The sequence below is a fragment of the Staurois parvus genome, unplaced genomic scaffold (genome assembly GCF_062004578.1).
Source record: "Staurois parvus isolate SC_StPar_1 unplaced genomic scaffold, SC_StPar_1.0 ptg000321l, whole genome shotgun sequence".
Lineage (NCBI taxonomy): Eukaryota > Metazoa > Chordata > Amphibia > Anura > Ranidae > Staurois > Staurois parvus.
In genome coordinates, this window is record NW_028318117.1 from 880,227 (window position 1) to 904,651 (window position 24,425).

Sequence of the window (24,425 nt, forward strand, 5' to 3'; positions counted from 1 at the left end):
ATCAGTCGTCTGAGAAAATACAATTTTAAGAATAATTACACCTCAGCAATCGGGGTGATAATTGTACTATCTAAGATACACAAACAACTATTAGGCTATATGCACATGGACATTGCAGGTATACAATTCCCAGCATTTTCCCATACCCAGGGAGTCTCATGTGGTGTACAGGGTGTAGTGTACATTAGTACAGGGATGTGCAGCCATTCACTTCTATGGTTGACTATGCTTTCCACCTGCAGCTCCCCCCAGGTGCAAAAAAACGCAGGGAATTTTACACTAGTAATTTTTTATGCCTGCAAATGTCTGTGTGCATGAGGTCTATAGAGGGAAAACACTCCAACAGAAACATAGAACAGCAAATAGGTAAAAATGTGATCATCACACAATAACTGCTTCCAGGACCTTGTTATTAACAGCTTAAAACATGTTAATGCTGCCCTCTGGAAAGCCAAATTGCTGTCTTTGCAAAGCAAGAAAGGGGCTTTAAACCTTTCCCATTCTATCCAAAACAAAACAAAACAAAAGAAACACAAAAAAGTTTGGGCTGGACATACACTTTAGTATGCATACATTTTACAGGTGATTTAATGAAGCAAGGTTCTACATTACAGTGCTTGAACCTTTAAAGACAAGTCAGCAATGGCAGCTGCCATACTTTAACCTGGAGGTGGAACTCCTACGATTTATTTTTAATGAGTGGGGAGGGGTTAGTGCTTCTGTCATGTTTTTTTCAGTTCCAGTGATAGTAAGGGAAATCTTCCCAACAAAACATTATTTGAAACCTGAGAGAAAATCTGACTTTCACACCTGTCAAATCCTCACATCTGATGGGCAGTTCATGATTGCCTAAATTTGCTGTGTCTTCATGTCTGAAGGATATTAATAAATCTCTCAATTCGAAAACCTGGTCCACCTTCTCACCTTGGCATTTTCTGAACACCAGACTGCTGTCAACTTGGGGTTATAAGCAGTGGGGTGAGCAAAAGTGCTACAGCGACGTCTAGATAAACTCTGGCCAGGTAGGCTGTGTCTACCTTACATGCTTTAAGAACTCATTTTCAATGTTGACCGAGGTCCACCTTCAAAAACCCAGCGTAAAGAACCTAACCACAAGTTTGTTTTACAAAGTACAGTTTCTGTGAGAGAGACCATGTCTGAGAACCCGTGTTTTATACTTACTACAGCTGTTTTTCTATCAGATTCCAGGCCAGAATCACATGCCCCTGTTTGGTTACACAGTAAGAGTGGAAGCAGAATGGTTGGCTACAAACATAGAGACAGCTGCTTGTGACGTACCTTCAGACCCATTTCTTCTTTTCGGTACCTCCTGAAACAGTCTGTTCAGGTTCTGGCCTGGATTCTCTGTTGAAAAACGAGTTTGGTAAGAACAAAACAGTCGGGGGATGTCAGATTGTTTTCTACATTATGGGCTACGTTACATGAAATGATGAAAGATCTAATGTGGATGAATGCTAATGTTTAATTGAAGCACAGATGGTACTTACAAAGATGCTAAAACTTGCACTGTTTCTTAATGCTTTCCTTCAGAAGCACAACGGACATTGTGGGTAAGTGTATTTCCACTTTTGGAGCCAAATTGGGGTAACTCTACTTTATATTTCTTACATGTTCCCATAAACATAGCAGAGAAATAGTTTAAAAATTGCTAGTTACCTTTTTAAGTCTTTCTATTTGCCTATTACACTTGCCAAGTCCTCACTGCTTTGTAATGTTTAGAAGGGGGCTGGGGAGCAGTGTTTTCCATAATTAACCCTATCTGTACTGTGCTAGTAGATCTTCATTATCATTTGTAAACTAGATTTGAACACTGGCTGTCCTAAAAAGGGTTAAAGATGTAGAAACATTGTATGTTAATGAGAGAGAGTTCAGTTATTTCCCGGTCTCTGTAGGGACAGAGACACTATAATCTGCCATTACAGATTTTCCAAAATCTCAAAAAACATAAAAAAAAAAAAAGAAATAGTTTTTAAAAATGGTATGCAGTATGAATGAGAGCACACAACAAATAGTGGGGTTTTCTCAAATTTGACTGCAAAAGTGGAAATACACTTTAAGCAGGACACATTTTCCTTAAGACTACCACATACCAGCCACATTTTCCTTAACATTGGCCACATACCAGTCACACTGCCATGCTACAAGATTTACCCACAATTCTTTAGAGCCTCTGTGCTTGGATTATACTACATGGTTGTCGATAAATATAAATGTTAATGAATAGAGACTGCATAATCAGCTTGAGAGGTATGTGGCTAGTTTTAAAATTAATCTGCTAGATCAGCAACATTTAAAGAAGTATGGGGATATTAAAAAAAACAAAAAAAAAACAAAGACCCATACTCACTTCCATGCTGCAGCACCAGTCTGCTGCTGCAGCTGTCCCTGCCACCTTTAAGCCCAAGAACTGAGCTATCAAATGACTGCTGATTGCTCAGTTCTTGGAGAGCTCTGAGCAGTCGCCGCTCACTGGAGCATTGGGTGGTGGGCAGCAGTGGCTGGTTCTGCCTTTCCGCTGCATGTTGAGAAGTGGATCAATCTGCCAATCAGGCATCTGGGTGGATCCTGACAATATGGTTGGGATCCTTTCACAGCCTGGATTGGCTTTGTGACATCAGCCTACAACAACTTTAGCCCGATCTTGGCTGATTCTAGGTCACAGGAGAGCAAAAGTAAGTGCACGCCTGTGACCCACAAGAAAAGTATGGACACAAATGCTTTGGCAATATTTCTCTTTTAATAGCAGAAATTCAATGTGAGGGTTTAACTATTCTATAGTATTTGAATAAACTGTTTAGGTTGGCTGTTGCACTATTCCATTACCAGTAAATATTGCTGATTTAACATACTAGATCTGCTACAAAGATCTAACTGGTGTGTTGCCAGCTTAGTCCTTTCTATAAACACTAGTTATTGTCTCCAACATAATGGTTTATTCAGTAAGGCAAAGAGCAATGTACACATTTCAGTAACCATTAGCAACAAATCATGCCCCACCTTTCACTGGTGTAAATGAATATATCATTGGTTGCTATTGTCTTTTGTACATTGTAACTTCTCTGAAAATCTGAAAAGCTTTACCAAATAAGCCTAGAAGTAAGGCTTGAAAGAGCTAGGGCATTTTCACAAGGAGCCACTTTATTCTGAGCCTGTTCAGTTTATGTCTGCATTTATATAAGTGGCCTGATGTAAAATGTGTCCATTTACGGCCAGATGTAAACATACTTGTGTCAATTTACACTGGGCTGCCTCCAAGCCATTGCTTTTATGTCTGGACCTGGACAGACTCAGAGGTAGGCGGGTGTAAATGGACACAAGTCCATTTACACCAGCCTGCCCCGTGGAGGTGCATGGAACTTCCGATCAGGTTTGCCTGATCAGAAAGCCTTTGTGAAAGGACCCCCAGTAAAGTAACACACATGTGTACACACAGAAGATATATATATATTTATATATCTCAATTGCCAACACACATGTACATAGGTGAAAATGCCTATATTTTAGGATGGTCTTTTTTTGGTGCTTATTGGGAGCAGCTGTGCGTTAAAGAATTGATTCCCAAAAGTGATGCTTGATTATATCTGGAGCTTGTTAGGCTGAGTCTGCGTCAGATTATTATATATCTAGGAACAATGAGCTCTTCCTCTCATAATTCCAGACACCTGAGAGTTTTGGGTGTTTCCACCCCTCTCTGTGTTCAGGCACTTCTGGATGCATCCTTATTATAAAAATACATTTTCAAAAATTACAGATAGACTCCCCAAGAGATATAAGAAAAAGTGGTTTAACTCGCATGCATCTACCAAAAACTTGAATCTTAATTTTGGGTAGAACAACCTATTAAGGTGTTTACAGCAGCCTCATAGCTGTACATTTATTAGACCATATCAAACGCTAAAAGTGGATTCATGTAAGGATTTAACAACATATTCCTTTCTAAGAGACATGGCATTAATTAGCTTAAACAGATATTCTATATACTGTATTCGTTGCCTGTATAGACTGTAGACAGGCTACGTAGACTGTGGCTGCATTAAATATCCATACAAGACTTTTGTCTCCAGGTTCTGTTCTTATACTGAAAAATGAAGCCAGGACATTTTGTTAGTTCTGATACTGGTGGGGTTAGAAGGTATCCATAGACCTTTTATTTTGCTTATTTTATTGGAGATATTATAGAAAGTTCACCTGATAAAGCCCGTGTATAGTCGTTAGTTATAAAATGTTTGCAGGCAGCTTTTAGTAGTAATTGCCACATATAGAGAATTGAGCACGTCAAAATCATATAGGTAGATCGATGGGCCTGGTAATGAATCACCCATCTGAACTGCAAGTCAAATAACAGTGGAAAAGTAGTGTGATATTCTTAGCTATGTCTTGCTAGCACAACATGCACCATTTATGTTTATGGTGGATATGTCAAAGGTCTTTTCATAGGAAATTTAATATGTTACTGCAATGTTTTGTCTATGGAAACCCTTTGATCTATAAGCAGGATACATCTGGCGCTGCTATGCTCTCTGTGCATGCCAATCCATGTGATTGGAGGAGAATATCAAAATCAATTAACCCCACCAGCGTTCGGAGGATTGTATTTAAACTGGAAATGCCTAATTTACCTAATTACAGAAGATTACTGATCCAACTGCTTACTGCTATTTGTATCTCTATATAAGGAACACAAAATCTAACATGGCAGAGGACATGTAAGTTGGGTCAGTAACTAAATATGTACAGAACTGTTGTGTAAGCGAGGTGACTATCTATAGGAAGATGCAAACAAGTGGGTGTAGAACAATGTATAGGCGTATGTAAATGCCATCACACTACATTTTGACTTGTAAAACAATGCAAGCTTATTATGAGGATGCTGTGCAAAATGCAATAGTCAGCATTAACTCCCAGCAAGCAGACACATTTCCACAACTGTCACAATGGTAAGAGGTGAGTGTTAAATGGTTGCTAGGGGTCATTGCTCTTAGCCTTATTGAATATGGGTCCTGTTTCAGGTATAATCAGAAGATTTAAGCATAAACCTGTAAGCATGCCGAAGTCATTTGGAGGGTCTCAGAAGTTACATAACATTAATGTTGTACAATACTTTGGCCTTCACAGTTGACAGTTATAAACCTTTCATGACCGAGAGATGCCTAAGGCCATAATTGGTGCATCAGCTCAGAAGGCTTTAGCTTTTTTTTCTACATTTTCTTTTTTTTTTCTTACATCAGTTACAAAATGATCCATTCCTCTGCTAATTCATCAGATAGAAACATATCAGGAATCACAGTTTCAGCGAGTGATCACTGTCCAATGAAGCCCCATGGTAACATGTTCAACTTGTAGCCCCTTGGTAACAGCCCGGTCACAGGATACAGTACATGGCACCAAGAAAAGGGGCCTGCACACCCATGAGAAAAATCCTGTGTGATTCATTTTGAGTGCAAATTACTGCAACAGTCATATATCCCTTCCATTGAAAGTCTTATAGTACCAGCACACAAATCTGTTGTCCCTAAATAAAACCTACCAGAAACCAAAATATCTGTTTGAGAAGCGGCAGAAGGAAAGGACTGTTATCTGACTCTTACAAAGGTATAATAACCTTCAGAAGTTATTACACTTTCAGTCAAGCTCAAAAGGTTTAACCATCTGAAGCTTCTCTCTCATGTATTTTGCTTCATGATCACGTCCTGAAAATCAAAAATACATCTCCAATGTTGTTTTTATACCCTAAATGTAGATGTGATATTACCTTCAACAAAATTGAAAATGAACCACTAGTCTTGTGTCAGTGGATATGAAAGTGATGACTGAGGAATGAAAAGATTCTAAAGCTGTGATATGCAATAAATAAACACTACACAAAGTGTAAGAAAAACAAGTGGCACCCACCTCTTTGTCGGCCTTGTATACTCCGTAGTGCAAGGATGTTCTGCTCATCAGACAGGAACTGCTTCATCTTGTGGAAAGGCTCCTTCCCTCGTACAGTTAATTTATTCCAAGGTTTGGGCCTGGCCAGGATCTCGCTCACAGACCCTTGTGATAATCCCAGTACATAATGTCCAAAGATACGTTGCCCAATATTGTGCTTGATCAACTGCTCTTTTACTTGGCGTGCAATTTCTGCAGTGTCTATTTCTTCACCTTCTGAGACGCTTCCAGCGCTCTCGGACTGGCTCGGTGAAGGAGCCATGCCATTTACATCCGGGCTTGGCTGCTGCAGTGGACTTTGGGAAGATATGGAGTTTGTGCTGAAGTGACCTGTTGAGAAAAGCATGCTTGTGCTTCCTGCTTCCTGCATTGTCTTGGAGTAGAAGGACTGCATAAGCTGTCGCTGGAGAAGTGAATTTAGTGCAAATTTCCCAGTGGAGGCCAAGGGCAAAGAAGGGCTTGCAATGGATAAGCTGAAAAAGTCTTGGTTTAAACCCGTTGGTGAGAACTTGTGTGTACCATTAGTATTGGAAGCCTGCTCCCCTGCATTGCGGAGCAACTGAGAGGGAGGGGAGGCCGGCAAGGTTGCAGGGCGCTGAGTTTCATGCTGGTCTTTCCCTTTTCTCCTGGCTGACCCTACAAGAAAGGTCAAACATAATGCATTATGGGGGATTAAAAAGGGAAAAACCAAGATAAAAACGCAATGTTTGCCCCACAGTGAAAAAGTGCATTTTCTTTTAAAGAGGGCCAATTAGGTTTTTAAATTGAATTTGCAGTAAGCCGAACAAGGCCCCCAAAACAAACAACATGCATTTCATGTTTGTACCTTTCTTGTACAGTTTGTTGCAGCCTGGAGAATTCCTAAGACAAATTATTGCACTTCACCTCTTCAGTACAGATCACTGTGTCATACAAACAATACAATTCTCAACAATAACATAAGCTTATTGCATACACAATCGATTGAGTGGCCCACAGCAAACATTTACACTTGAAAGGAGCCTAGCCATGCATTCTATAGGAAACCAATATCTTATTGTCAATTGCCACAAATACCGCTAATAAACCATACCACATATCTATGAAATCAGTGGAGTACTCAAATAAGAAAGATAATAACGATAGATATTTTCATTTACAGGTTAAACCACACATTTAAGAAATTTTAGCAAACTGTAAAACACAGAAACTGGTCAAAAATCAGGTCAGGTACATTAATCAGCTATTTACAGTGAGTCTCTCTCACTTTCTGGGACTCAGTCAATGGTAGATTCTAAAAAATACAACTGGTTTATTTAGCACTGTTCTAATTTGAAAGAAGACCCATGCTTCAGTCTCATTAGTGTAATAACACAGAGGTGTAATTTGATTATTAGCCTGAAAGTCTCAGCTGAAGCGAATCCTCCTAATCAACAAGCCACTGCTATGAGAGCAATTATTATTTGGTTGGCCATATACAAAAAATTAATACTGAGGTGGCCACATACAAGACAATCAAAACCCTAGATATATTCAGGAAAGGAATAACAACAGAGGAAAAAAAAAGAGTTTGATCATCAGAAGCTCTTGTCATGGCATACAGATCATTTTACCACACGTTGGCCAACCTCTGCAAGATCAGTCAAGGGCTGTTCCCTTTTCTACAGTGAAAAGGAAAACAAACTCCTGACCATATGTGAATTGCACCAGTTATCAGTCAAGCAGAAGACAGGAGCTAGTTCTGGAACTCAGCATTTAAGTGAAGCTAAACCAAAGCCATCCCCCAGAAGTTCTAAGTGATGGATTTGCCACTTTTAATCCATGTATTCAAAGGCATCACTTCATTCTAGCTGGAACGACATTCTGAAGAACATCATGTTTGGCAGGCATGTAACAAGGGTCTGCCCGGTCATTTTACAGTACTTGCTAAAAGCTGGCTACAGCTTGCTAAAGCTACAGCGGATGCGCCAATTAAAGTCACCCCTAGACTGGAGCCAAAGGGCACTCAAAGGCCTTTGTGAAAGCTGCTTAACGCTTTCTGTACACTTTAAAAAAAATTTTGTAAGCTGGAAGCTCCGCAGACTAGAATTGTTAAGCTAAGAATAGAAATTTCTTCTACCCAGACATGGAAAACAGTGACAAGATCACTGGTGCTGGCTGAGTGTGAAAAACAGGAACCCCACAAAGTTAATGCATGGCAATTCTGAAGCAGAAGTCTGCTTTTCGGTTGAAATGAAATGTTTCTTTAAATAGCTAAAAAGGCTATTGAAATGTTTTAACATATTTTTTCTGTTTACACATCTTCCCCATAAAACATTGGGGGGAAATAGGTCTGTAATGTTCTACCATGATACCTTGCAAAGCTGTCATTACCTAAAAGTAATTAGTCTTTTTATTTAAGCAGTGCCAACAAGGTCTCCAAAATGTGTTCTATTCTTCCGCTTACACCTTTTACAAGTCAAACAATACTCGCAGATTGCGTTGTTCATTAATCTTGCTGTCAGGTGTCTCCAACACTGCTTTCCACAGCACATTCATTTTTGTCACTTACTCAAGTCAGCAAAACAAACTTACCGCTCAGGTCACTGTTGCTAATTCGCAGCGTGGCGTTCTCCGACTGCAGGGAGCGGTTCTTTTCCAGCAACAAAACCTCCAATGGTTTCGATGCATCCTAAATAATACAGCCAATGAAAATGAACTGATCAAAAACCACAATACAATTAGAGGAATCGAGGCACAGTAAGAACACAAAAGCAAGCTGGAAACTGGATGTATATTTTTTAACTGTCAAAGAATTTGTATTTTTCTGAAGTGTGTGTTATTCAAAAGAGCAATGCCCTGTAATATAGTGTTCTGTGAGTTTAGAGACTGTCAAAAAAAATTCATGTTCTTCTATGAGAACAGAAGATACCAGTTACCGGCTTGTCCTTGTCTTTAAAATGTCCCCAATTGTTTTCACATTTTTTTGCAAACACAGATGAAACTACCTCACTACTTTTTCTAAAGTCTCACAAATAAACAAAGTCCCAGTAATATAAAATATAAATGCATATTTGGATGGTAAACACAGCAGGAAAAAAAAACCATATGCTGCTCACAGACGTCAATCACAATTCAGCTGCCAATTTTTATCAGAATTATGAACAATTTATTTTGTGATTTAATAATAATGCCTGCCAATAAACTAAATTCATACAAATAAAATTTGAAATATATAACATGGAGCAGGGCTGGAGTAAAAGTGTATTTGTTGCTGATTATAATCAATCAAGTGTCTTGTTGCTAATTTTGTCTGGTTTTTAAGTATGTCAGACAACACAGACACTATTTTCTCAGATTTATTAAAGCACTACCAATATTTTCTTGGTTGTACTACACCAATGTGGAATTTTGCATGCTTTCTTATTCCTTTCAGAAGCATATTTTATAAAACACATGAGATAGTGTTCCTTTCTGAAGACTGTCAAAAATATGTACCAATGTGACAAACCAAAATGGCCTCATTTATCAAAATTTCTGAAATAAGAGTGTACACTTAAAAAAAAAAAAAGACTTGCATTAATACATGTCTTTCAATTGACTTGTACAAACAAATAAAAGCGATCATAGTAAAAGCAACTACCACAAGTAAATATTGTGCTTAATATTTCAATGCTATATTCAAAAGCTGAATTACAGAGGCTTCACAAAAGCACATCAGAAAAAAAAAATCCACAACAGCTTGTGTTTTGCCCCTACAATGAACTGAGCAGCTAAGAACAAGCAGTCAGATTCCAATCAGCAATGATATGAAGTGGAACATTTAACAACAAAAATAAAATCCACGCTGGTTGGCTGTGAGGCAGCACAGATAGTTTGCATTTCAGATGCAGCCTAAATTCTGCACAGTTCTGGAAAACAAGATGTACAATACCTGACCGCCTGGTCCTTCAGATTGGGAAAACTCCATGGACTTCAGAATGCTGAAAAAAGCAACAAAGAGAATTTATTGTCCTAAGTCCCCATTTCCAATAAACATCCAGAGCATCACCCTCCCGGTTTCCAACACTGCTGAAAGGACAACTCTTGGTAACTTTCTTAACTGCCTCTGCATCACAATAATCAGATAATGAATCACAACACTCATCTGTCCCCAGATAAAATACATCTTTCTTATGGGTCATTTAAATAATGCATATCTCATTCCCAGCAGGCCACATTGTGGCATAAAATTAAATGTTAATAAGGATATAACATTTAAAGCTGTCAGAAAGTGTATATATTTGTTAGTGTAGCTGCAAGGGAGTTAGATTTGCATAACAGTCATAGTTAAATAACACCATTATTTTTCAAAGATCCTCCTCCTAAAGACTCTATGAAAGAACCAGATTGTGTGGGAATACATGAGTCCATGGTTTGTAAGAATTCCTCAATGTAACATGTAGGCCTCATGCAAACTGGAAGTTCTAAAAATGGCAGTAGTGTTAGCTGTAGAATGCAGCATTAAAAACACGATTTTTGTTTAGCGGTCTTGCATTAATGTTTTTTAGCGTTTTTAGCACAACTATACTCCCACAAAAGCTTGAGGCTCAAAAACACTCAAACACTGGATAGATGTGTTTTTTTCCAGCATTAGACCGTTTTTATAGCTGAATAACTCCTCTTCAAACGCAGTAGTCTTGTTTTTTTCCCAGCCTGAAAACGCCCCTGCCAAAACACACTGATAAAAGCCAATGTGTGCATGGACACATAGAATAACATGCTGGGGAGTTTACTGGCTGTAAAAAAAAAACCCTGTTGCCCAAAACAACAGCTGTAAACACTTCCAGTGTGCATGGGGCCGTAGTATGAATATACTATAAATTAGGCTGAATGTGGTAGAAGGTAAAGGCTTTTCAGCATAAATAAAACATTTACAGCTTCTTCTGACATCTCCATGTAGAAACAAGGAGACACGTTTGTAAGAAATACTGTGACCTTTGCCCTTGTGCTTTTTCTTGTTTAAGTAAAATGTGACTATTTAAAGAGATCATGGAGCATCACTAGGTCAGATTGGCTGACCTGCAATACCAGATTTTGCCTGTTGACAGCACTGTGGGTGAGCCATGAAATTACAGCTCCTGGTGCAATGGAAGGGATGAATAAAGCTTCAAAACAACGACATTTTGTAAGTTTATTTATTTTTTGTTGATGGGATAAAGCACCAAAACCTTTAGTTGTTTTTGTGTACAGGCATTAACTGCAGGTGGTTGCTTCTAATAAAAATCTTCCAGTGTCTTCACTGCTACTGGATTTTGCCCTGAGCTGCTGTCTTCCATCATTGTAATGTTAAAGGCTGCTTCTACTCACAAAAGTTGTGCTTCTGGCTCATCCCCTCCTGCCCTCTCCACCATTCATAGAACTCATCTTACTACTATTACACAGTGCTTCACATTCTGTGAATGAAGGTGGACATGCTGTCATTCAACTCCTCCCTCCATTAACAGGTGATTCACTGTGTGATAGTATTAGGATGAGTTCTGTGAATAAAGGAGAGGACAGAAGGGGCAAGCAGCACAACCTTTGTGAGTAGCAGCAGCTTCTATTAAACCTCATAGCACCAGACAGCAAAACCTGCTTATTACATAAAGTGTGCATGCTGTGCTTCCTGCTTAGTCATGTAGCACAGTGATAGTGGCTTTTCACAGCACATCTATCAGTTTTCTCAAATTTCATTGAGCCCATTTAATAAATGGTTCTTATTATAAAATGCAGCAATTTAGCGCAACCAATCAGAACGCATCTGCATTCAGCACAGTATATTGATTGGTTATGATGGGTTGCTGTTCTTGCGCAGAGAAGTATCTTGAAGCATTGTACCTCTCAAAATCTTTTGGTGTTGAGACCATGGACAGATCTGAAAAAGCTGCAGTGTCGCAGATGGGAGAAGGAGTCGGCAGGGTTTAGCAGGTCAGGCAATCTTGAATGTAAATTGTTCTGGCTCTAAAATTTCAGACTGAATTACTGCTCAGTGGCTGCACGGTTTGAAAGCAGGGACAGCTTTTCAAGAGGTATTTTTACGCTTGTTAACCACATGTAATTAGTTTATTAATTGGTTTATTCCTTTTCTTTTTAATTAGCTGCTTTACGAAAATAACTCTTTAGAAGAAGACCATATCCATTCCTTACTTTATCTCAGCAGTTCATCTACAAATTACTTTGCATTTTATGCTAACAGCCATGCTAACAGCCAGTAAAGAGATTATCTATTTAATCCATACATACAAGGAGAGGCAACAAGTACTGTACATATGTCCTAGCCAAATCAGATTAATTTCTGGCAAAACCTAACAATTATAACTCAGAAGGTGTACTCACAGAAAACATTTCATATTTTCCTTTTTATCAAACTACATACATGGCACACAAAGAATAAATGATTGCACGCTTTCCCTCGAACAGTACTGCTAATGGGTATGCAGCATATCCTCAAAGCTGGTGTGCCAGAGACAGCAACATAACTTTGTGATTGTGCATTATGAGCAAAGAAACTGTTTTCTCAACACTCAAAATGTAATTTGGACAAAGTGATTTATGGCTGCAGGAAGCACTTGTCAAATAAAAAGAAGAATGATTGGTAAAGAAGGCAGAACACCGGGAAAAGGCAAGCAAAAAATAGATGCAGACGGTAATATTACATTTTGGGACAGCATATGAAACAGTTGAAGCCAATGATATTCAAGTCAGCCAAAAGCTGGCACAAATATCTTACTTTTTTTAAAGGGGCACTACTATTAGAAGTATGAATTGATATTAAACCATTTCATATTTTAAGTACTGTATATCCATTCTATAGATTAAAACATGTTGAAAACCTTGTTTGACAGCAATCGTCCTTCCTGAGATAAGGTGATGTTGGAACTATATGCTCTCTTTCTTTCATTGTAGGCATAAACAGGCTTGGCTGAGCCAAGTAGTCATATTTTGAGCAAGGCAGCAAACAGCCTTGCCTTAGGGCAGTCAGACTTTTCTTGCATATCTCACAGTCTTCCCCTGTCTGTGGCCTCCATTGAAACTGCTGTTTAAAGAGAACCAGCCACCATCTGAATCACCACTTTTTATATAATAATGCAGCCTTACCTCTACATCAAAGAAAACTAAACATTTGTTTGACAGATCAGTCTTACTCCAGCAACCCAGAGTGTCAGTTATTGTCCCTGAGCTCAAGAAGCAGGAAAATCAGCCTCCATGCAGGCCTTACAATGAGCTGATATTTGTGTTTTGATGGTGAAAGTGAATACAAGTGAATAGCAGCAAAAGCGCTGTCCCTGAGAGGTTAAGCCCCGTACACACGATAATAATATTGGACAAATGATTGTCTGTTTTTTGGGGTTTTTTTTGCATGCTAGTCTCATATCGAAAATGAAGAGGTTGCTCAAGTTACAAAAATTCTTGCAGGACAGTTTGAAAATGCAGAAGTGATGCATTGTATTGTATTTGTTTTGTATTATTGGATAAAAACAATACTGATTAAAAAAAAATCGTACGATCTGGTAACGTGGGAGAAAATTTTTTGTGTTTCTCCCTTCTAATAATGTCGGACAAAATTGGTGTACTAATGATCAGATTATTGTATGATTCCTTCGAAAAAAAATATTTTTCATATTATTTTCTGATCGCATGTACTAGGCTTTAGGCTGCACTATCTTAATGATTTTATAAACTGTGTGCAACCTAATCTATTAGCAAAATCCAGGAGAAGAGCATGCCAATCATCCAATAAGAAAATGAACATTTTCAAAGTACATGTCAGCCATTCCAAACGGAAGTAGAAATACAAAATGTAATCTAAGGACGCAGGAAAGGAAGGGAGAAAAAAAAAAATTAAGAAAACGTAAAAAAGACCTACAGATTTCATTAATATTTTATAAGTAAACTTACAACTGTTCGTTTAAAGGATATACATGCACATTTGCCATTAAAGGAGCCTGGTTAGCAGATTGCTGGTGCCATGCAGGACTCCAGCAGATTGTCATTGTAAGCTGACTGCCCATACATCGTACAGGCAGACTGTTACACACCGACAGGAAGAATCAATTAACTACTATAGTGCTCAACAACACCGTGGTAGTTCATTGAGAATTACAAGCCAACAGCCACAAAAGGATGTCGGCACTGTAGTTCACTCATTCACAGAACTCTGTAAATGAATGATGTGGCTGTGTGGGTGGAGCCCCGCTTGGCCGCGCTCTTTTTAAAAAGTAACAGCTGGTATGGGGAACTTCTCCCCGTACTGCTGTCACATAGAGGCAGTGGATCACTGAGCGGCTGCAGGAGTGGGAATATGTTACATGTTCCACCCTAAAAACAGGTGGAAAATGTAACATGTTCCTGAAGGTGAACTTATCCTTTAAGGCTTATAGAAAATATCTATTAGAAAATTACACACAGAGGAACACAAAAACAAAAAGAATAAACAGGCCCTGGGAGTGCAGCCCTAATTCTTAAAAGTAAGTGCTCATAAAAATATACAGGGACTGCAATTGCTGATCGCCCTCTGAAAATGCTAGATGCTTGACTAGAATACCGACTCTGGCTTCAGTTCTTTCTAAGTTTGATCTGGAAAGTGTATGCATATCAGACATTCTGGTTTATCTCGCTATATGTGTGCCCCATGTCAACACACCATATTAGGACCAAAGCCATAGAAACTAGCACTTTCAAAATGCTGTTGCCAATGTCAGGCTTCATATATCTCTCACTACAGCTTGCCTTAATTTTATTCTACAATCTTAAATGTACAGACACTTCTCAATGACAATAGAAAGGGCACAAAATAGAGTTGCACTGTTAGTCACTTACTTGAGCTCCTTCTTTATTTCTTCATAATCAGCCTGCCCTTTCAGTTTTTCTTCAAGTTGCTGCAAACATTTTCAGAACACCAGTTAACATAATACAGCTTAACTGATTTAAAATGAAGATTAAATCATAGGCAGTGCCATGTCACATGTTAAAGTAGATTGGTTATCCAAAAAAAAATGTTACAGCCTTCAATACATTGCAGAGCACTGCGACCCCATAGCAGAACTCCAAGGTTCTTGGCTTGTACCCAAAACTGGCACCTAGCCACTGGTACATCACTATAATGTGTGGCTTTTTCAGACAATAAGGAGGCAGGAGAGGGGGCAAGGCAGAGCCAGAAACCCCAGTAGCAGTTTGAAATTTCCTTACAAGGGATCTGGGCCACTATCTACCATATCAGAAGCAAGCAACCATTTGGGGGTTCCAACTACTGTATATATAGCTCTCTTTTAGACTCGTATTTGGCCTCGGGATCAATGTACCATTTGAAATACACCTAAACATTTTTATTACTGCTTGTGTCACTGGCTTCTTGCCTGAAGTTCAGCTTTTAATGCTATATACAGTTACATGTATTTATATCGGTGGAGAAGTACTGCATATTTGCGCGAAAGCTGCAAATCCCAGTCCCTGGCTGTATGAGAAATTGATCATCATATCATACAGTGTTCCACAAGTTACAGTACACCAAACAAACAACTGTCACTATGACTTCCATGTGAAAATTGTTAATGTGATTTTAATGGTGCAAGTGAAGGCATTCAGCTGGAATCCGCTCACGTGCCAAAACGTACAGAGCCGAACAATTGCCTAATATACAAAGAGAATGACATCAGTGGCTAAAGAGCAGTTGTTACACATAACGTGCAGCACATTAATAGATTTCAATTCAGGAGCATGTATGTAGATTGTTACTGGCAAGTCTTTCAAGATTGATCAAATTATTTTGATGTAATAAATGTAAAAAAAGGATCAACAGTCTGGTAAAAACACAAATCTTGAAGGGAAAGGGAAATAGATTATGTCAATGATTTGCATAGATATACAGCACATGTGAAGGTATCGTACAAATCCCAGCAGTGCATGTTTACTATCCAGAGACCCTGCTTTGGGGTATATATATATATATATATATATATATATATATATATATGAATGAATAAAACACAAAACATCCATACATACCTCTATGCTGCAGCATTGATGTGATGCTGCAGTTGTCCCAAGTAGGCTCTAAGCCTGAGAACTGAGCGATCACATGACCGCTGATCACTTGGTCTGTTAGTTACCACTCTCTGCTCTGCTCCTCCAGAGCTCACTGGAATGACAGGCAGAAGAGAGGGGCTTCGGCTCTTAGTGACAAACTGAAAGGCAGAGCCAGCTGTCATTCAAGCAGCTGGGTGTACCCAGACAATATTGTCAGGATCCTTCCAGAGCCTGAAGTGACTCTGATGTCAGCTGATAGTGAGCTACAGCTTGCTGTTGGCAACTCTGGGTCACAGGATTGCAAAAGTAAGTACACTCTTGTGACCCACAAGAAAAGTATGGTCAAAAAATCTTTGGCCATACTTCTCTTTTAATAACCTAATATAAGCCCAGATATAGGTACTTTCAAAGATCAGTGTGGTAAGCAATCCAAAGCACCTTGCAAGTGGTAGGTATCTCGCACAAATGCTTGATGTCTGGCCTAAACTTTTTTTCTAGTTTTGAGTAAAGAAGGATTAGAACCCTTGTTGAGTTTTACCACAAATCAGGGCTCTATTAGAGAGATTTTTCATCACTTACAGTAGCAGTGACAACAGCTTTACTAGAGAGAAGGTGAAAGAAGTGGTAAACTCTGATTTGCAACTTTTACCTACAGGTAAGTTTATAGTAAAGCTTATCTGTAGGTAAAGTTAATATCTCCTAACAGTGCACCGTTTAGGAGATTCTCACATGTTTTTCAGCCGGTGATGTCACCACCACATGCACTCTACACTCTGAAGGGACAGCATATGGAGTACGCTCCCATGAACACACACAGAAGTGACGCCATCAGCGCTCGGCCATTCAAACGACTGCACCCTGTGAACCCAGAGGGAATACGGAGTGCAGATGGAAGCTCTGTCAGCGGTGACTGAAGGGCTCTGCTTCACAGATAAGTCTTTTATAATGCGCTAGTACTGTGCAATGCATACTAGCACATTATGCCATTACCTTGCAGGGATACTGGAATTTTATTTTTGTAGCATTTACTATCGCTTTAAGGAAAAACTGCAGGGGTCACAGAGGCAATTAAACAGGGTTTAGGGTTTCAGCCTTCCCCACTCTACTAAATAAAATAATTTTTTTTTCTATGTTGTTGTTGAAGATTTACCGCCACTTCTTGGTAAACCACTGTCAATAGGACAGGAAGTGAGGAGAAATCTCTCTTATAGAGCCCTGGATAGCAAATTTAAATAAAAAAAAATGAATAGACATACTTTCTAGTTCTTTCCAAACCCCTCCAAATACAAGCACATTTGACATTTCTGAATGTGGAGTTACAATCAGGACTGAACTACCAAAACTTTAGTACTAGAGTATAAATGATTCCCCTGGAAGCTGGAAATCACTGAAGTAGACATCACTACCCCAGTGATCTCCACTTGCTCTAGGTTCCCATTTTGAGCGGCTGGCCTGATGCACTATGAACACAGGAGGTTGGCCACTCAGCACAGGCACTATTCAGAGAATGCTTTGCATGCTCTGAATAAATGAAAAGCGTTCTCTGAATGGACAAGGTGGAGAGGGAGGGGAATGGTTTGATGCGCTTCATCTTGTCCAATTATAGAACACTTTGGGAGACATTTAGTAAAACTGGTGAACACAGAAACTGGTGCATGGTAGTCAATCTGGAAGCATGGTAGCCAATCAGTATCTAGATTTTATTGCTTCAGCTTAATTGAACAAGCTGAAGTTAGAAGCTGATTGGTTACTATGCATAGAAGCACCAGAATCTGTGGCACCTTTTTTTACTAAATCCCCCCATTTGCATCTGATGTATCCAGCAGATTCCTGAAGTGACGTGTCTGATACAAATAACAGTGCAAACAAACAGATTCTGTGGATAGCACACATACCTTAACGTAGACATTTTATACACATTTTAGCTCTTGGAACATAGACATGTTGTTTGTCATGTTACTGTAGAACCGGAGTGCCTGTCTGTGTACAGTGCATATTACAAATTTGGGCTTCCTCAATACAGTAGAGCAAAAAGCAATGAAGATGAGCACTCATTCAAAACAGCTAATCAGATTTGTGTTTAGCAAAGTCAGATCAGTGAAATATTAATTCTGATAGGTGCCTGTGGGTTACTAGACTTTGCCTTAATGAATAAGCATGCCAGGGGAGAATATATCCTTATTGTGTTGAAGAAATCACCCTTGTTATGTTGATATAATGCTGTCCTGGCATTTGCATTCCCGCAGTCATGTTACAGTGTCAGGGCAGCAATTTATTTTATGTCCGGAACACGAGACAAATTTGTGGTGACATCATCCATCAAAGGATGTAGACGTATGCAAAGCGTGGGCCAGCCATGCGTGTCGGTGAGAATAAATGACTCACACAGATCAAGAGGTTTTGCTTTAGTGTGCACATCCAAAAACCACAGTCTATTAGGAACGTCTCATTGAGCACAATTTCATGATGTCCCGAATTATCTGAGATGCATGTAAATAAATGCACATTATACTGCAGCAATGTATTTTGCAGGGCACATAAGGTTAATGGTGTTTCTCCAACACATAACATATCTCAGTAGCAGGGAACAGGTTGATAACAGCTCTAGCAAAAGCACCGAGCTTCTCCTACAGTGATGAATATCAGTGATTCAGTGTATGCCAGACCCCAGAAGCATCAAAAACAATTGATCTCCCTGTTTCTGGTATCTGTTGTTTTCGGGACCTTAGGCAAATCACTATCTATCTGTTTCTCATGGATCAGAATTAAAAAGCTCAGCGGGACAGACATATCCTGTGCCTGTAAGATTCCACACAAGGCTGCTCATATTCTTAGGGAAGTAATTATCATATAGATTTATTTTTTTTTTCTTTTACGGGTTATGGATTGTGGGACAGTTCATCCTACCAGTTATTAATACCAAATCACTATAATCATCTACACATGATAAAACCTTGTGTCATATACAGTATGAACAGATTTACCTAAATTTTGTCTTCTTTAGAGTCTACTGTATTAACGACTGCCTGGTATCAACTACTCATCATAGTCAACCTAACACACTGAATTCTTATTTTTTTATTCCATCACAGTACACCTATAGCTGATAAGTTTCCTTTACAGTCTTGCTTAAAGAGTAAACAGTTTTACCTGTCAAAAGATTGGGAATACTGTTAGGTGCTTATGTAAACTAGGCCCCTGACAGCCAGGTTCCGGACCTACCTCTACACTACACTGCAGTTATATACGTTGTAAAAAAGAATAAAATAAACAAATAAATAAATAAAGGAGCAGCTCTCTAAGCATATTCAGTGTTAAGATGACAACACTGTGGTATGCGATAGAGCCCTGATGGGCTCCTGGTGCTGGTCCTTCTCCCAGTGCAACTAAATAGGTAATTATTGGGGCTAATACAAGAGGCTAATCTCAAGACAAATGCAAATCTTTTTCCAATGAATGTATATGTGGATTAAAGTACAACTAAAGCCAAAACATTTTTTTAAATTTTGGATAGAGTTTAGAGGCATTAGAACACCAATCAGTTTCTATTGCTGACTGTGTCCCCATTAGGGAGAGATTCTCCCTCTCTATTTGTCCTGTTTACCATTATCATTGAAAGTTAAAGAAAATCCCAAATTTTGGGTTGCCCCCAGAAAAGTAATAGAGGGGAAATTTTCCAAGGGGGGACACTGGGATCCCCAAGGAATTCTCTTAATTTGCAGGGGTTTCCTATCACTTTCTGTTTGGTTATGGGACAGGTAGTGAACGGAAATCTCCACAATGGGACACAGATGGCAAAAAAATATGACAGGGGTTATAACATTCCCTTACTATATCCAAAAGGAAAAGAAAATGTTTTGCCTATAGCTCTACCTTAAAGTGTGTATCTAGGTGAAACCTTTTATTTAGGTTTTTGGATAGAGTGAGAAAGGGTCACATTTTCTATCAAGTTTTTATTGCTGCCCCCATTGGGAATATTCACTCCTGTATTTTTACTGATGAGCCAAGAAGGCAAGTAAAGAGAAATTCCAAAACTTGAGTTTACATCAGAACAAGAGGTGAGGGATCTTCCATTGAATAAATCTGTTCCAGGGAGAAGTGTCTAAGAGGGTAATTCATCTAACTTGGGAAGATTCCACAAATTTTCTGTTGCATCTCTGGGAAAGGAAGTCAGGGAAATTTCCCCAGTGATGCACAACAGCAAAAAAATTTAGCAGGTCTTTTAACTCTTCTATTAACACTGTAACAAATGTTTTTTTCAATATACACCTGAAATCCAGGTCTAAGTAGCAGTTTACTGACAGTAGACCTTGCACTGAAATGCAGGGTTTACTTTATTGCATGAAACTCCTACCACATGCCAAAATGCTGCATCATGCCTGTAAAAAAAAAAGAAAAGTGCACATAGGGCTCATTTACACTTGCTTTGCCTTTGACCCATATTAAAGCGCCTACCGCTTCAACATGCTTTTTTATGTGTTTTTCATGCTTCTTTTGAAGCTTTAATGAAGCTTGGAAAATGCCCTGTGTGTGTGTTGATTTTCTATTTGTTTTAAAGGGGCCCAGAAGAACTTCTGCTCACTAGTACACCCATTCAGCAGATCTTCAGCTCATTAGTACCCCTGCTCAGCAGATCCCCAGCTTATTAGTACCCTTGTTCAGCAGATCCCCTGCTCAGTAGTACCCCCAGCTCTGCTGATGCCCAACTCAGCAGTAACCCCAGCTTTGTGGATTTCCAGCTCTGTGGTAACCCCCATCTCTGCCGATCCCCTGCTCAGTAACTTCCCAGCTCTGATGATCCTCTGATTTGCTGATCCTTCTCTCTCTCTACGGTCCCCACCCACCTACCGCTATATTGCTCCCATGCTGCGCACCACGTGACATTGCTAGATTCTTCTGCACTGATCCCCCAGCTCTGCTGATCCTTTGCACTCATAACTCTTTCTCTCTGTGTGGTAGCTGCTTCCACTATAGCTTTCCCATGTTGTACACCACGTGTGCCATCTGCTAGTTGCTCCACTCCAGATCCTGCTCACCTTTCTGCTGCTTCAAACTGCACAGCAGATATTTCGTTTGCACCAGACACTTCCAGTGTGTGTGTGTGTGTGTATATATATATATATATATATATATATACACACATACACACACACACACATACATGAACCAAAAGTGACTGCTGATGACGTGGGATATCTCACACCTGCAATACCTTTAAAACAAAGCAAAGTTAACACTGAACAAAAGCTCTTCAAAAGCTACATGTTCTGTTAGCAGGCTTTGTCACAGACTTCTGTGGAAGCTTTGGAGACACTCTGAAGCACCACGAAAGCAACATGGGGTATAATTTTAAAAGCGAAGCAAAGCAAACGCAATGTGTAAATAGGACTGTTAGCTTACCATTTTATTTAGTGACAGGTGTTTTGATTGGCATTGAGAGAGCTTTATAAAAGCATGTCCAATGCCACATTTGGAAACAAGTGTAAACAAGCCCATATAATAGACCCTATCTCCAGACCATTCATTTCAACAGCAATCATCCCATAAGATTATATGCAGATTTAAATCATTTAGGGCATGTTATTTACCTGTAAAAGCTGTGCAACGCCATCTTGGATGTGATGTCAGCTTTCCCCTTTGCTCCTTCCTGACAGCTACATAAAAGACTATGTAGAGGGTTGAAGGAGTTGTGCTAGCAACTCCCAGAAGAGGAGAAAGTAATGATATGGCAGTGAAGGAGCTGTTCCAGAAAAAGGACTAGCCCAATTTGCAAGTAAGTTCAGAGGCACATTGCAAGTTAATAAAAAATCAATTAGCTAAATGAAAAAAACTGCAAGCAACTGTTTTAAATACCTATTTTTATTTTTTTTTTTCTGTGCTTTTACCTGCAATTTTTAAAGTTGGTTACAAGGTCTCTTTAAACATATACTTACCTTTCACTCAGTTTCTGCTCATGACATCTAGTCATGGGTGTCATCACAATCCTTCCAGTGAGATCTTGCACACTGCATGAATGTCTTCTCAAGAGATTTGGGAAACTCTGGGTTTCCAGCATCTCACTGGAAAGACTAATAGCACACTCTCCAGTGCAGAAGCTGAGAGAAAGGAAATTATATATATTTTTTTTTTCAGGTGTGATGCATTATTTGGACATAGAGTGGAGGGCCTAATTTAATAAGTGGATCTTATTGAAGGTCCGATATGAGAATATCTTATGATGTACAGATTTCAGACTTATATAGTGCAGGAAAATGCAAATGTTCTTATACCTTTTGGTTACCCATTAGCTGTATACGAAAGTGCATACCTTAAGAGTGTTGTTCTTGGTGTTCAGCTGCTGCTCAAGCTGCGATATTTGAGTGGCAGAATTTTCTCGAAGTTTAGTAAGACTGGCCTGTAACCTCTGTACATCTTCCACAAGCTGAGCAATTTCCCTCTCCTTTGCCGTAAGTTCAACCTCCATATTGGAGCGTGCCGTTCCCTCCAGCGTCTGCTCCTGTGTAAGGGTAAGTATGCGTTCAGGGTTGCCACAAAAAAAAAAAAAAAAAACACCAACGCAACTATACTAAACGTGCAGCAAGCACTCACAAATAATAAAGCGTTTTTATGTATCTATGCATCACAACTCTTCAACACTGTTAAACATTTCTGTGACTCCTTATATAGACTAATTCAATCAATATTTATTTCTATAAGTAGCAGGGGAAAATTTAATATTCAAAAATACAACTGAAAGCAAAAAAATCAAAAGGTGGCCAATCCACACAGTTGACTAAAGACTGTTCAGAGCTGCATCCCGTTAATAAGATGAAAGTGTTAATAACGATGCTCTATTATCTAACAGGCTTTATTGTGGAATGTCAGATTTTTGTGCGTGCGTTAGTGTATATTTACTAACTTCATGCATAACCCATATAAAAGAAAATTTAAACATAATAAGTGCAAAACAGAGCCATACCCTTCAATGCAAAGTGCTGTATTGCTACTTAATGTGCTGCCAGAGATCTATTCTAATTAAAAATCCCAAGCACGGTTCTAAAATAGGAAGCTCCTGAAGTGACATAATATGACAAATTGAAGTAGAGCTATAGGAAGACCTTTTTTTTTCATTTTGGATAGAGTAAGGGAGGGTTATAACCCCTGTCTATTTTTTTTTTCCATCTGTGTCCCATTCATCACTTCCAATCAAGGTATCATAATGTCAATAGACAGGAAGCGATGGGGCAGAGATAGGGAACAAAAATGATTTTTGTAGCTAAATATGGAAGTTTTAGAATGTCTGTGACATTTGATTGTCTTCCTATCCCAGTGACAACTTTCCCCTCATTTCTTCAACTGGTGTAATATTGACAGGAAGTGATGGTACAAAGTCAGTAATAAAAGCGCAATAGAGTTTCTAATCCTGCGTTTTGCAAAGAAAAAAAGGTTTTGTCTGAAATAGTTTTTTAAATATTCATCATGTTTTGAAGTTAGGAGACCTACTACTGTAGCAATATGACTAACACATGACATGCAGGAAAAAAATCTGCCACAAGTTAATGGAGCCTTTTTTTGCCCTGATTCACCTGAAACAGAACCTAATTATTGAAAATTCTTCCATTTCTCACTGTTACAGCCATACCATCCCCATAAACATTTTCTTTTTTTGAGCAAAAGTTTTTGGGTTTTTTAAATGTGGCTAGTTCATACCGTATTTAGTAAAATGACCCTTTCATCGTAGCAAAACGTTTACCCAAAAGGTGGGCTGTAAAAAAATCATGAATGTACTTACCTTTTCAGCGGCCCATGTATTGAAAAGTCTCAGCATCTCCGCTTCCCAGGCCACTGTAAATATTTGTTGAGTATTTGCTCCCTCCCACCAGCCGCTGTGGTGGAGTCAGTGCTGGCAGGAGGAAGTACAGGGGAAAATAGGGGAGCAAGTATTCCATACACCATAAATGTGCAGAATACTTGCAATGGCTGGGGTGCAGAGAAGCAGTGGGATTTCAATACATGGGCAGCAAGGAAGGTAGGTATGTTCACACTTCTTTTAAAAGTGACCTTTTGAGTAAAAGTGATATGTAAGCTCCAAGGAACAGGGCCCTCCTATCCCTCTTGTATTGAACTGTATTGTTGCTGTATTGTCTCCCGTTATATTGTAAAGCGCTGAGCAAACCGTTGGCGCTATATAAATCTTGTATAATAATAATAATATGTGGCAACAGGGTTGTTGCAAAACTTTTTTGTCTTGTGAATTAAAGTCCAACTTCAACTAAAGCTTTTTTTTTGTTTTCAATAAAGTGGGTAATTGTCAAAACCTCTGTCGGGTCTTTATGCTTGCCTGTACTTTCATTGAGTCAATTTCCCTTAAAAAACAAAAAAAAATGAGCACTTGTCCATGAGTGACCTCCACCGGTTTGAAAGAGCACCCCATTTCTTCAGAGAGAGAGAGATTTAGATTTTAAGGGTGCTGAGATCACTCCCAATTA

The 24,425-nt window shown here is 39.1% G+C and overlaps 1 protein-coding gene across 2 annotated transcripts in view; it reads right to left on the bottom strand.

Annotated features, from left to right (window-relative positions):
- Nucleotides 1–24,425, bottom strand: part of CUX1 (cut like homeobox 1) — a 459,567-nt gene that overhangs the window by 89,825 nt on the left and 345,317 nt on the right. The window contains exons 11-16 of one of the 2 annotated variants that reach the window (XM_089683746.1): nt 22,265–22,453; nt 14,752–14,810; nt 9,845–9,893; nt 8,506–8,602; nt 5,914–6,588; nt 1,300–1,365 (exon numbers count right to left, since the gene is read on the bottom strand). In XM_089683746.1, the coding sequence (XP_089539872.1) occupies nt 1,300–1,365; nt 5,914–6,588; nt 8,506–8,602; nt 9,845–9,893; nt 14,752–14,810; nt 22,265–22,453 (1,135 nt within the window). The remainder of the gene's footprint in view (nt 1–1,299; nt 1,366–5,913; nt 6,589–8,505; nt 8,603–9,844; nt 9,894–14,751; nt 14,811–22,264; nt 22,454–24,425) is intronic. The other variant, XM_089683747.1, reaches the window with a different exon arrangement.